We start from the raw sequence: 14,584 nt of genomic DNA on the forward strand, positions 1-14,584 counted from the left end.
TGCTGATCTGAGAAGGGTTATTCCATCCCAGGACAGAATGCGGTTCTTCAGATAGGAATCTATTGTTTATTACTTTTTGCCTGAGAGCAAAAAGGACTCAAGTTAAAACCAAAAACTGTCTCAATTTATCCAACGATGAACAGACCCCGCGATGCATTTTGCAGTGTCATCCCCAAAACTAATTTCTGCAGTCTGTCAGAACACACTAACTTTGAGAAGCTGACTACACGGAGAGACCCTCGGTTACATACAGTGTTTTTTTCAAAGGTGTTAAGAATTGCACTGTTTGCATCAATCTTTTTGGCTCTGAATAAAAATGTTATTTTGGAGGTTCTCCAACATCAGATGCTAAAGACAGGCAGTTAAGAGTTTAGTCCCAAATGCATAAAATTTTCAACTAAATGTTACACAAATAACATTTATTTTTTCCCACTCAAATCTACTCAAATCTAAAAGCCAGCAACCACGAGAAGACAAGAAACCTACACAGAGAAACTCTGCACTGACACATGGACAACACAAGGACACCAGTAACACCATCACTTCCTCTCTACATGGGAAGACTTTCGTATTTTCAGCAATCACGTATAAACTTCAAATCCTGAAAATAAATACCTGTCTCAGAGTGCTTCACAAGCACCCCGAAGAACACTATCTACAAATCACACCTGGCTACCCCACCATTTTCAACACTTGCACCAGTGTCACTTTGACCAGTCTGACCTTTCACAGCTGGGAAAGTTGTGCTACCAACTACAAATCTGTCACCTGAATACAGTTTCCACTAGTGAACGGCTTTGCTGTTCCACAGAGAGGAAAAGCTTAACAGATGTGTGCAAAAGAATCACTGTCAGACTCGATCCACGGCTTCCCTGTCGTGGGATCACACCACTGCTTCGAAGCAACCCCAAGCCAGTCGTCAGAGTACAGTGTGGACACCAACAATGGAATTCTGGTCCTCACACAGATCAGTAGGAAGAAAGTCCAGAATTTCACCCCTGATATATAAAACCTTGTAGAGATACATTAGTAAACAAAGTTTTTAAGAGTCAGGAAAAACTATAAAAATCCTTTTAAGTCATAAAAACCATTTCAATGTGAAATTTGTAAAATATCACCCTATTTATTCTCTAAGCTCTTCTAGCAACGTATGACTTTATAACAATGTATCTGTAGAAATCTGATGATTAAGAAACAATAGTTTTTCTCTAAATGTAGTTACTTAGACATTTGCCAGTTTGGAAAGTCGAGTTAAAGTCTCTTTACAGAGAGAAAATTGCACACAATTTTCAGCCTTTTCATTTCTGATGCTCGCTGTCATTGAGGATACGGCACATAACAGTCTGGAGGGGAGCCGATGCTGCTGTCTGGGCTCTGGGTAGTTGACTCATAAGAATTTGGAGCAATTCCAACCACTCCATCATTTTGAGGGGTTTCTCCTTTCAAAAAGTCATCATCTTCATCTTCAGAAGTACCCTGCATAAATTTAAAAGGATCAGTGAGAGCAGAAAGATACTCCAGGTCTCTATGAAGACTTGATAGAAGTAATGAACACTGAGTCAAAAAAGGTTATTTCTAAAATAAATTCTGATATATTTTTGTCTGTTATCACAAGGAGGAAAGAACACACCATTCGAAGGACTCAAAGATCTGACGTAGGACAGACGTTCTGCAAGAAGGTCAACAGGCTACGTAGGAGCTTTGGAAGAACAGGATTTGAGCTGTACTACAATTGCTGCGACTAGGGAAAGGTAAGAGCGTTAGATCTACTCTTGTGATGAAACATGGGCATTAAATCCTAGCTACAAAGTGGATTTCCAGTGACATCGGTGTGTCCATGTCCTGAGAGCATTCATTAGCACTCGCAGTGCTGCCAAGCCAACTCCTCTGCAGAAGAGGAGAAAAGCGCTCTCAAAGCAAGGGTTGATCAACCCCCAGCACTTCCTCATTTCAGTCACAGTTCCCCTTCAATGTTTAGTGTACTCATATCTACTACAGAAATATTAATCCTGCAGCAGAAGCAGCCGGTAAGAGATTTGGCAAAAGCTGAACTGCATTTTGATTAGAAAAATACCTTTTTTATGGGTTTCTTCAGATTCTCAAGATCTTCAGCACTCAGCTCTTCCCAAAACTGATAAAAAGGATCAATAGTCTTCTTTGATCTGAGTGGGGAATTAAAACACAGTATGATTAATGTATTCATTAAAAGTCATATGCAATAATGCAATATAAAATGCTCGGCGTTTTGATAGCCCTCTGTCTGGTTTTACAAACTACTCAGTTAATCCCATGAAGAAATAACTCCATTTTGCTGGTAGGTTAAATTACATTTGTTTGCTTGATGAGTTCTGATACAGTCAGGCCTCCCAGTTCCTAGCCAGGTATTTTTAACAGCTACACTACGCTTGTAAATAAGCATAATTTTCTTACAAATTTTGAAGACGTATCAATAGTTTTAGTATTTATTATAACTGTAAAATTTTATAATTGATACACTCTATGTTATTTAATAGTATATATTAATATAATAATTATTACTACTTTCTGCTTCTAAGAAAGGTCTTCCTTCTGTGGAGACAGATTTTTCTTTTTAAGAGACAAAAAAAAAGCCAGTGTTGCCTGCTAACATTAAAAAGTTATTAAACCATCACAGCACCAGACATTTTGAAAAGCTGCACATAATCCACTATTCATTAAAAAGCAAGATCTTTTAAATAAGCTTGTCTCCAATCAAGAAGCAATACACTAAAAATTCCAAACCAACCCAATAAAAAAATGACACACCACCACAGCTCCAACAAAATATGTATTAGGCTAACACTATGATATTTTAGAGACTGCCTAAAACAAGGAAAACCAAAAGAAAATTCACCAAACATATTAACTAGACCTTCCAGGATCCCCTTCCTTCCTAAATGCTACATGCCCCACTGGGGGGAAATTTCAATTCAAACCTTTGACAATGTCTGATTAAAATATGCAGCGTGAAAAGTACTAAAGATCAGTGAAGAATGTGAACTGCAGAGACACCGACAGTTACGGTTTTAGTTCGTAATTTTCTGCAAGGCAGAAAGGAGTTGTTTATCTTTGAAGTGTACCTTTTGAGCAGGTAGGGATCAAAGGGGAAGAAACTGTCAAGTGGGTTGGTGCAGGTCTGCACAAGGTCACCCCCAGTGCCACTCCGAACAACTGGTATAGACTGCCTGTTGTTCCTCTCAATAATTGTGTAGCAGAACACCAACTGGTATTTCCTTTAAAAGGGCAATTGAAAAAAAAGGATCAACGTTGCTACACACCAAAAGCAAGAATTTCAGATGCTATTAAAATGCAAAGTCATATTTTAACAAACATCACTTCTATCTTCCATCTGGTATTAGGAGTTTTCAAGATAAGGAGGTAAGGTGTCTGTTCTCTTCCCCTCCACTCCTATAAACTTCACTCCAAGTAGAATCATACTGGCTCCAACACGAAGCAATCGGTTTCACGGTACTGTAGGATTTCATTGAAAATGAACCAGACATAAACTTACCCACCTAGAATATGGGCAGTGTTACTGTCTTAGATAACACTCAATACTGTGCCTAACAAACCCATGTTCTAAGTACTGCACTACTTTTAGATACACACACACACACACCTCTGTATCAAGCTGAAACCGAAATAAATGAGTAGGTACCTGGTAATGGCAGCAAACAAGTTCACAACAGAGGGTATACAAATCTTCAGGGGGTTTAGCTGACACATGACGATGCGCTCAAAATTCAAACTCTGCAGATATGACAGACCTTGAAAATAAAAACAATTGGCAAATATAGGTTATGTATCATATAAGCTGAACTTAAATTTCCAAGAATTTCCAGTCTGACGAGCCTGCACGCTGCACACCACCACAGAAGCACATCCTAGGGCATGCTCTTACAGCGGAGACTTCGCCCGCAGCTTGTTCCGCAGAAAAGCTGCTCTAAGAGTAACCTGCCATGGCCGAGGGATCCTTCTAACACAGACACTACACTCACACACGTTACTGAGACTGACAGAGGCTCCGAGTCACCAAGACAGATGAACTGAAGCCCACACTAGTTTTATATAGCTGGGATTCAAACATTGTCAGCAACTGGGGCCAGATGTCAGTGTTGAGGAGTTACTGGCATTGTTTTCAACAGTGAGGAAAAAAAAGATGATTTAGGTTGGTAGCCTAACAGATGTACAAGCCATGTCACTTTATTTAGAGCACAACAACATAAACTTGCCATCGGATACTTAATTGACATTACAGAAGACATCAACAGTAAAACTTGCAAATGAATCTCAATACCATTCAAACCTACTACACTCACCTTTCCGTAAGTTTCCATCCAAAAGTTGTTTATGACGGAAAATAAGTGTATAGAACACCGCCTGACACGTGGAATAAAACGGCCCGTGGAGAGCTACATCGCAGTAGGCATTAGCCCCTGTATCCTGATTATCAATGTATTTATGCAACCAGTTCACCAGGAGATCCAGGCATGCTTTTACTGTACTGTAATGGAGAAAAAAAAGCTTAAAAATAGCTTCTCAAATAGCATAGAACAAAGAAGTATTCAAGGATCTCAGTAGCTGTAGAAACATCAGTAAGAAAATCTCATTGTGAGAAAGGAGATTCTGTTGTGAGCTTTCTCCTTTATCTCAGCATAAAATGAATCAATGTATCAGCACTGAAAACCCAAGCAGGGAAAGCGCAAGATGCCAGGAGAGATGAGTGGATGTGCCTGTGGAACGCACGGTAAACCATTAGTACAGAGAGAGATGCCGCCCATGGCCTGCAAGCCATTCCAATTCAAATGAAGTTCAACATCAGTCACTGAGCCCACCCTGAACAGCACACAAATACAGAACGTGTCTGTACAAAAGATATTCTCACCATCTGCTAAAGTACTTTAACCCATCTGTATCAAAACACTCCAACACTTGACTTCCCTGTTTCAGAGTCTACATAAAGCGCCCAACACAGGGCATTACAAATACCCGCTTCTGAACATGAGATATACTGAGCATCCGTGACTCTGACTGAAGTCAACATCACCCACCCCTGCTCAGCATTTCTTAGTAAGTGATGTCTTCAACAGCAAGTCAAGAATCCCAGCAATCATTAGTCTCCGTCCTATAAATGCAAAACTCCTGGAAATTTCACAACAGTACTGGAACAGTATTGTAGAAAATACAAACAAGACAATTAATTTAGTCCTAGACCAACATTTGCATGTGCGTTCTGTGTATTCTGTACTTAACCTTAGCGATCATCAGGAATTGTTTGGTTCTGCTCATGTATCAAAACAACTTACACAACTGGAATAAATTTTGCTCTTGCCAAGAAGCTGCCAATGTAACTCCCAGCAGTCTGCCTGATCACTGAAGGATTGTTGGGATCATGCAGCTTTTTCCAAAGATGGTCTAAAAATGCCTCAGCCAACCCCTGCGAACAAGATACATAGAAATCATGAGTTGTTATGCTGATGACACTAAGTAATAGATTCCTAATACTCAATTCTGATAATTTCCGTAACCAAAGCATTAAAAAAAAATCCACCTATAACTGTATATAACTGGATAACCTACAACTACTTCCACACCTGATGAAAGAACACTCTTTTCTGTGTCTTTCTCAATACCTAGGTTGTAAAAAGTAAATGGAACCAGAAGTCTAGGAAAAAGTTAGGAATGAGAAGTGAGAAGTCTTTAAAAACAGGAGTGGTAAGAAGGTAAATAGGAAGTAACTGGTCACTGTCTCTGGTAGCAGATGAGGTCAGGGCCATCCAATGAAAAGACGAATTTAGAGAAACAAAAGTGATTTTTCACTCTAAATCATTATATCGTGGAACATTTTGCCACAGAAATTCATGAGGCCAAAAATTCACATCAGTACAAAAATCACGATATCATGAGATATTTTCTCCTTTCATTTGTCCATCACGGGCTGTTACCATGAAAGAAGGTCACTTTGGCTCAGGAAGGTACTCGACTGCTGCTAGCAAAACATCGTACCATTGCGATAATGTTCTTTCCAACACGTTCACTATTCACTGCTGTCAGAGACAGGGCATTAGCTTCGCTGGATCTTTAGCTACCCTTACACAAAGAGTATACGTGTTCTTATTTTCATATGGGAAGAGAAAGAACAGTAGTTTGTTGAGAGAGATGGGAAAACTAGGGAGGGAACAAACAGCAGACACAATTTCCAGATTGCAGAACTAACACACAGTGTCTTTAAATCATTCTGGGGTGCTGAAAAAACCTGCTGGAACACTGTGTCTTGGGTTCAAAACCCCACCTGATTCTTGTAGAAGAGGTCAGTTAGGCAAGTTCCTTCACACTAGCTTTGATTCCATCTGTTTACATTTATGAACAACGTGGGAAGGGCAACCACATAAAGAAAAACTTTAAGAACGGAAGAACAGAGAAGGAAAAGAAAGCAAAGACACTGATGGATCCCTATGTACTATCTTCGGACTCGAACTGCAGCAGAAAACAACTATTTTTTGAAAAAAAAAAAGGCATGACGAAGATGCAGAAATGACAGAAGACACTGCATTTTAAAAACAGCTTCTACTCACCAATTTAAAGCTACAGATGTAAAACATGAAATACTGTACGTGACACGAAGCATGGGTCGGTAAGATGAGCTTGTCAAAAACAGAAACCAGATCCCGATACAAATCCTTTGTGGTGTTGATATCCAGCTTGCCTACACAGAAAAGAAAAAAACCAGAACAACATGAGCTATTGCAGCTTTTTTCCTGCCTTCATACTGCGAAAGTGGCATTTGTACCTTTCTAAGCCAGCAAGAAATATGTAAAGAAACACTGTCAAGCTGACTCCTAGGCTTATCTGACAACTAAAATCTGTTTAAGTAAGCCCTTCAGCCCTGCTTGTTTTTGAAGGTGTATATGGAGAATATCTGTGTGTGGGCACATACACACGTTTGCAGACATGCAAACTTTGCAGTAATGTGTTAATTCAGAAGAGCCAGGAGTGGCACTAAGAAATAAACTACCTGACTTGCGTGAAGATGATACAGCAAAATGGTTTCTACATACTCTGTTTTAAATATATAAAACTAAGAAGTTCAAACCCTCAATAAATGCCAGCATAAGACACTTCTTTCAGGTTTTTTCCTACAATACAAAGCCTTGCTGTAGCAATTCTGGCTGAGTGGAATGGTGGCCAGTTGGTCTCATCTACTTTCAGTCCTTACGAGGTTGAAGGGATCCAAAATTCTAATACTCAAAGCAATATAGTAGAGCAAATGATAAAACAGTGCGGTTAAATTATTTCTAACTCCTAAGTTTTGCAGCACCAAAAACCCCCCAAAACTCTATTTAGCTTTATACGCTGTAATGTCACAGTTTGGACACAGCGTCACGTTTCTATAATCAGAACATCTCCAACTGAAGACTAAACCTTTGAGGTCATAAAGGTACCTTTGCCAATAACCCTGGGCAGAGGAAGGAACGAGGACTACAGCTGCTGATCGCAGAGTTCTGCTGCCAAAGGGCGAGGGCTCCATCTTGCAAGAGCAGAAAGCAAGAACTCCTCTTATGTTTTAATTACTTGTTAGCAAAACAACCAGTTTGGTTCTAGTTCAAGTGCTCTTACCATCCACATGGCACACATCTTTAATATAGGAAAACAGGATGGTCATCAAAATATCAAGGCGCTCTGCAAGTGGATGGGCCATTCTTTCATTACTGGAAGAATCAGCTTTGTTTCCTTTTCTTTCTTCATCTTCCTCCTGGCAGATAAAGTGGCATTCATGCAGCTTTTACATACACGACATCATGCAGACAGCAAGTACAGGAACAGTGACACCACATTTCTCATTCAGTGATATGTTTAAGTTTTCTTTAAAAAAAAGACAAAAGTATCAAATGACACTCCATAGTATACGCAAATTTTTGTAAACGAAGCCGGCTACCATTCTTTAATTAGCTTTCTGCATAGCTGCTTGTGTTTTTACTTAACGAAAAGAATCGCTGCACGTGCTGGGTATTTACGTGAATAAAGTCAACAATCAGAGACCACATTAGTATTTGCCAGCTGTTCAGATTTCAAGAGCTGTGTGCAGTACAGTAACGACAAAGCAATAATTATTTCTACACTTAGTTTGTAACCACCTCGAAAGTGAAAATTTTACAAAAAAACCCCTAACACCACCACTTTTAAACTTTGAGTGGAACAAGATAGCCAACCATGTCAAAAAGTCCCTCCTCTGTAGATTTTTCCTCACTACCAGAATTATTAGCAGCTTCTTCAGCATCTTCAATATCTTGCTGTGGAGTACTAACCTGCAGTTGCAAACAATATATTAATTTTTATAAGACCATGACACTAATACGAACTTTGTTACTTATACAAGAAATGACAATGAGTAATTTTTAGACTAGATTTTGTCCTTGACTAAATAAACATATTAAAAGGGAATATTTGTAATATACACTCACTCCAAACTGCCTGAACCTTTACCTCCCGAATATCAGCTTTCCCCAGACTGCTGTATGCTGAGGTTCTCCCAAAATAACAAGCCTTAAATCATTTACAGTGCTAGCCCTCCTGACTTTAAGACTGTAAATCCTTCTACTTCGAGGGGATGATAAAACAGATCAGCCATGCAAAGAGAAGCACATTCGCTGCACTTCAGCCCGGCTCACTACAAGAGAGTCAGCGATTCCACACCGGGTACGAGAGTAACATCATACTGTTACCCTCGGGTCGGGTAGTACCTTAAGACTGGGAATGGACTGTAAATTTGGTTGGGTTTATACCCACCATCATGAGCACTACTGCAACACATGTTTTTGTTGAGCATATTTAATTTCCTACTCTGTGTATTTTAACACCAAGCTTCCTTATAACATGATAGAGAACAAACTTACATCCAATTTTAACAGCTTTTCAATAATAAGCTCCAGAATTTGAAGCCTCAGAGTTGGAAGGTACACCGTAACTCGTAGCAGGTTATGAACGTAACATTCCTATAACACAAAATTAATTGATATCTGTAGTAATATTAACAGAAAGTCTTTATTTCTGCCAAAGATTTTTAGAAAACAAGTTTAATTTGTTATCTAAAGAGCCAGAAATAGTTTAATCAGACTGTATTCAATCCAGAGTTAATGTATAAACCAAACATCAACTTTCAATTCTTAAGATGTGTTATCATTAACTTCTTAATCTACTATTTCCATGCAAATTTTTCCAACTATCTCTAGACAGAATGAGTATAAATGTTCTGTAAGAAAAGGTATTCATTCCATAGGAGTGTACGTCTAAACTTTCTCTAGGAAAATTAAAACCACAAGAACATTCCTCACTACATCTAGAACCAGCTCTAGCAGAACTGTTTAAAGTGAGGCTGGTTACATCTTTACTTCGGGTTGTTATAACATACCAACGACAATTCTAAATTCTACAGACACGTCTCCTCAGTCACTCTGATTATAACTGACACAGGTTAACAGACAAGTTCTGTGGGCGTGCCAGTGCCCACCCACATATATACACACGTACAAAAAACTACACTGCAACTTTCTTACAGCAAACCTGTCAAGTCAGTACATAAAATTAAGCGAAGCGCCACACTGAAGTACACGATAGTCTCTTTGTGAATATGCTTTATAACAAAACCTTTAATTACATGAGCACATATGGTTTTTCCACAGGCCACCTGGATCACTCAGTACATAAAATGGACAGAGCTAGTTTAATGAGAACTTATAAAAACCACAATGCATGGACCATATTTTTATTACACTTCATTCGAACCTTGCCCTGAAAACACAGTTATGAATTCCTTTACAACTTGCTCCTCACTGAGCCGCTAAATAAAAAATAAAAATTCTTCTCCTAACACCACATAAGAGCTATTAGCCCTCTCGTTTTACAGATAGGGAACTGATGCCCAAAGTTATTTGAGAAAAAAAAAAAGAAGTAGAAGAACTAGTAAGGTTTACAGAGGACTTCAGGGGAGTTTCAACACTTGATGAGTTTGAACTTGGCTGGTGGAGCAGGGCTCTGCCTTTCTGTAAAATAAAGTGCCAACATAGCAAGTTGGAACGAGTAAATATAAAGATCACACAAGAGCGACAACCCGTCAAAGGCTTCCAGCCTGTTTTTCACCACACACGAGCACTATACCAGAGATGTAATAAACCACCAGCCTACACTATTGGCAACTTGGATTTCACCTACAACGTCCATTGCTCTCTGTCTGCTTATCCAATCCCTCCTTCTTCTGATAAACACTTCCAGTTTTGACAACAAATGAGACAGGTATCCTACCGTCTCCTTACTACACAACCCTGAGATTCATCGTCAAAGAGGTCCATCTTGTGCACTGATTAAGAAAGCAATCCTGTGGAAAAGATATGCAGTTATGTCATTAAAGACTAGCATATGCACAAGGGACTTCAATATGCTTGGACAACCTTACACTGAACAGACACACTCACATATACATACACATATACGTGTGTGTGTGTGTGTATAAACCCGAGAATCTTAAACAATACACTCAAAAATCTGCATTCAACGGCACCAGTCAGTTGTCATACTATAGAGAACATTTAGACGTTAAAAACAAGAAAAATATTCACAGTTCTTACCAGAGTCCTTTCCGATTTATTAATGAAAGGAAAGTTTTCCACAAGTATCGGCATGAGAAACTGTGGTGTCCTACAATTAAAAAAAACCCAAACAACAAAACCCCAAGAAAACAAACCCAGAAGTTATAGGTTGTTACTACAAGAGCAAATACCGAAGCTCCAGCACTCTGAAGACAGATTGCAATAAGCTTATTTCACCGTAACTTTATTTTAACATAAGTAGTTGCATAAAGCCTGTTTTTACAAGGATCACTGAACAGATAAGCGGCAAACATTCACTGTGGACTTGTTAGCAGCCACTTCAAATGTGCTACGAACACGACTTTCCCTGCTTCCTATTTCCACCAACACGCCACGAAGGATTTTCGGCTGCTGGCGACCGTGGACACTTCATGACTGGATACAGCATTCCACCAGTTACTCTGATTGCACAATTTCTTTCCTAATATTCACTAAGTATTATACTTCCATTTAGGGAAAACTACATTCATCAGTTCACAAGCTTTAAACCTGCAAGGAAAGGGCACACAAGTCCACGGGACTCTGTACTTACGAAGGAACGTATCTTGCGACAGTCTGCAATGCTCTATGGCATGTATTGAAGTTTTCAGAAAGGTCTAGAGAAAGAAAATGCATTTGGTTACAGGAAACTACATCAGTTACTCGCAAAAACAGTTCACATCAACTGAATTATTTTACAGATTCACAAGGAAATTGTGTTTGCCAATACTTTTTTTTTTTTTTGCGGGGAGCAGTGTGTGTGTGTGGTTTAAGTTGAACTGCCTTACTACCAAAATAAGCATAAAAAATAACTACAAATATAATTAATGGCATCACAATCAATAAACTCCGATTGTGCTGCCAGCCCCAGGGCCAAGCCTTGTTGTTAGATGCTCTTATACCTAACGCTAAACTTGGATATCCAAAATTTATCCACAATACAGAAACATTTAGAAGACTTGCTGTAGATTTTGATTGAACATGATAAAAACTATGGAAAGACTTCATGCCCTCATTTTCACAAGAGTCAGACAAACAGCTGATTAGGCTTTTATGGCAGGGGGGGTTTTTACATTTAGAAGACTTGCTGTAGATTTTGATTGAACATGATAAAAACTATGGAAAGACTTCATGCCCTCATTTTCACAAGAGTCAGACAAACAGCTGATTAGGCTTTTATGGCAGGCGGTTTTAATCCAAACAGCATCACAAGTGAACAGCTGAAGAATAGCTGGGTCATCACAAGCAGAACTGAAATTTATTCCCGCATTCAAGATAATGAAACATAAAGACATCCAGCTATCTGTTTGCCTTATCAATAAACACACTACCTCTGCAGCATCTCTGTTCTAAATATTGATTGTATTTAAGCTTACTGCAGGCAAACAACAAAAAAGACTCAAGAATCCCCCAAACTATCGAGTTTTATTGAGGTAAAAACGCAAACAACCAACTCCTAACTTCTCTTTGGGTCTGCAACAGTCTAGAACCAGGAAGGTTTTTCTGTGCATTCAGCCTTACTCCGACAAATACTGGACCATCAGGAATATTTTGATAGTACCAAGGAGCAGGTCCCCACTGTTCAAGTACAAAGTCTCTGACCTGCAAATTTAAGGATTTATTGTTTCTTTGTGTTTTACATTAACTCAGCTAAATTAATTTCGTAAAACAAAGCGACATGCACTGTACACTCCCTTGGTGAGGGCATTACAGCAGCGTACGTAAACCATGCTTCCTTTATACTCACTTTCATCATCATCATCAGAATCTGAAATATCCACATCATCTTCTCTGATGGTTATTCGAGCTAGCAAAATGTGAGATTATTACATCAAAAATTGTACAAGTCTTAGAAGTAACAGTTTCAACACCAAATCAAACACGCTGGGCAACAGGCTTCATCAGGACTAAGGCACGGAAGTTACCTACAAAGACTCTAAAATAAGCAAAGCGCATCAAAAAGACTGTTTCAGTCACAGAACCAGAAGGTTCTTGAGAACATCTGACATGATCCTCACTGCAGCTTTTCTTTACTAGCAATAACAGTATTTTACAGTTCATCCCTTTCCAAGACATCGTCATAAACAGGGTCTGTATTAGCCACTGCAGTACGTCTTCTAAAACCTGGCTACAGAGAACTGCCTGCATTACAGTTCAGCTACCCAAGTTGGGAGAGCAATCCACGGGAAAAACCCCAACCCCGTACCTGCGCCATGCACTGTATTTATACACCATTTGTCTAGGAAAGATGTTTTGATAAGCAAACAAAGAAGATTAAGAGAAAAGTAACTTACGGGGGACAAACTGTGATACAATCATCCGGAGGCACGGCCTAAGATGGACAGTTTGTGCTGACACCAGATTGCCAAGAAAACCCAGATATTCTTCCACTACCTCTCGGCTTCTTCTCAGCCATGGCAGCTTCTGAAAGGCAGCAAAGAGCAAGATGTCAAGATGTTTTGAGCACTCAACTCTTAATCTTCCCATGTAACAAACAGATATTTACCAGCAAAATGCTGACCAGTTGTTCAAGCTCTTTGGTCAAATATGCCACAGAAGTTCGAAATTCATGCAGCCAATTAATGATCTGGGCATCCTTAAAATAAGCAGAAAAAAACAGGTAAACAGTGTGACCTGTTACTAGAAAATAACAAAATCCTTAAAAATCAAAGATTAAGATTTTAATTTCCACATTAACATACAAGGAATATGTGTCCTCGCCAATGAAAGTTTTCAACGCAAATATAAATGCTACTCCTGCACCAACAGCCTGCCTGGAAGGCCTAGGACGGCGCAAGGCATTCACACCTCTCTCACACCACACACGTTCAAAAGAAATGGCATTCAATCCTAATTTTGTTTTCCTTTTGCCCTAGTTTAATTAAGCAGAAGGGACATTCAAGTCTTGAAGTGAGATACCGAAACAGCAGCAAATTTACACTGATTTTGCCTGTCACTCCGAAAGGTGCTGAAAACAAGTGTTTTACCAAATGTCCTCTTTACGGAGAAAAGAGGTTCCACATAGCATTACCGTTCCTGCAGCATTCTTCTCACAGCTTTGCGCTTTAGTTAAAAGGAAAAAAAATACAGCAGAAAAGAAAGCAAATGCGGTGGGTACTCGCAACACTACAGCACAGCCATGAAACAATACTGCTGGCACTGCTACCACACTCTGTCACCACTGCTCCTCTACGTCAGCAGTTATACCCGCAACCACTGCGTGCCTAGTTAAATAAGTCGTTAGCGAGAACGGGAGATGGTACCGATTCATGCAACCGAAAGGCTGTGACGGTCAGAACCACGGTTCGATCTACAGCGTATCTGTAAAAACAAGCATCAGTAGCCTAGAAGGATGATGTAAGTGTATAAACGCACAACTGCTTTTCCTTTCACTTAGTGTTTTAATTCCAATAGCTGCCACAAAGCAAAAAGCTGAGCTTTAAGGAGAGCACCTGGCTCAGCACCGGGATGGCTCCTCCCATGACTGCGCTCCGGCAGACAAACTTCAAGCCATCAGACCCCTGACTACCAAAACTCTTACCTTTATGTCCGGGTCTGACAGCTGATGCTTTAGCAACTCAAAGTCTGCGGTCTCACCCTAGCAGGGGAAAGAAAAGCAAATGAGTAACACTCATACTTTTTCCAGAAAGAAGTACAAATTTCACCCACGCATCTGAACAACCCGAGAGTGCAGAACAGGCACACGAAGAGCCCCAGCGGGAAGACAACTCGAGGGAGGCTGGAGCAGCAGTAAGCGGGTGCCGTCCCTGGCAGACGGCGAAGGCGCCGGGTCCCTTTCGGCTGCTCTCCCTGCAGACACAAGCGGGGTCACTTCGCCCCCTCTGGCGTAAGCCAGGCGTCACGCCGCTCGGCTCGGGGAACCCCTTCACCCGCACAGCGATACCGCCCGGCACAGGCCCACAGCGCTCAGCCGCCGTCGGGCT

General features: G+C 40.1%; 1 protein-coding gene across 1 annotated transcript; it reads right to left on the minus strand.

Annotated features, from left to right (window-relative positions):
* Positions 1 to 1,025: 1,025 nt before the first annotated feature.
* Positions 1,026 to 14,238, minus strand: RRN3 (RRN3 RNA polymerase I transcription factor homolog (S. cerevisiae); the record flags this gene model as incomplete). The annotated part of the gene is made up of 16 exons (XM_010134423.1): positions 1,026 to 1,476; positions 2,075 to 2,162; positions 3,099 to 3,251; positions 3,677 to 3,785; positions 4,338 to 4,522; positions 5,325 to 5,455; positions 6,594 to 6,724; positions 7,636 to 7,771; positions 8,229 to 8,324; positions 8,913 to 9,011; positions 10,641 to 10,710; positions 11,194 to 11,257; positions 12,388 to 12,447; positions 12,935 to 13,064; positions 13,147 to 13,236; positions 14,182 to 14,238. Coding segments are annotated over 16 exons (1,758 nt in total), but the record flags the coding sequence as incomplete, so codon positions are not given.
* Positions 14,239 to 14,584: the final 346 nt, after the last annotated feature.

Source organism: Buceros rhinoceros, unplaced genomic scaffold (assembly GCF_000710305.1).
Source record: "Buceros rhinoceros silvestris isolate BGI_N320 unplaced genomic scaffold, ASM71030v1 scaffold44644, whole genome shotgun sequence".
Taxonomy (NCBI): domain Eukaryota; kingdom Metazoa; phylum Chordata; class Aves; order Bucerotiformes; family Bucerotidae; genus Buceros; species Buceros rhinoceros.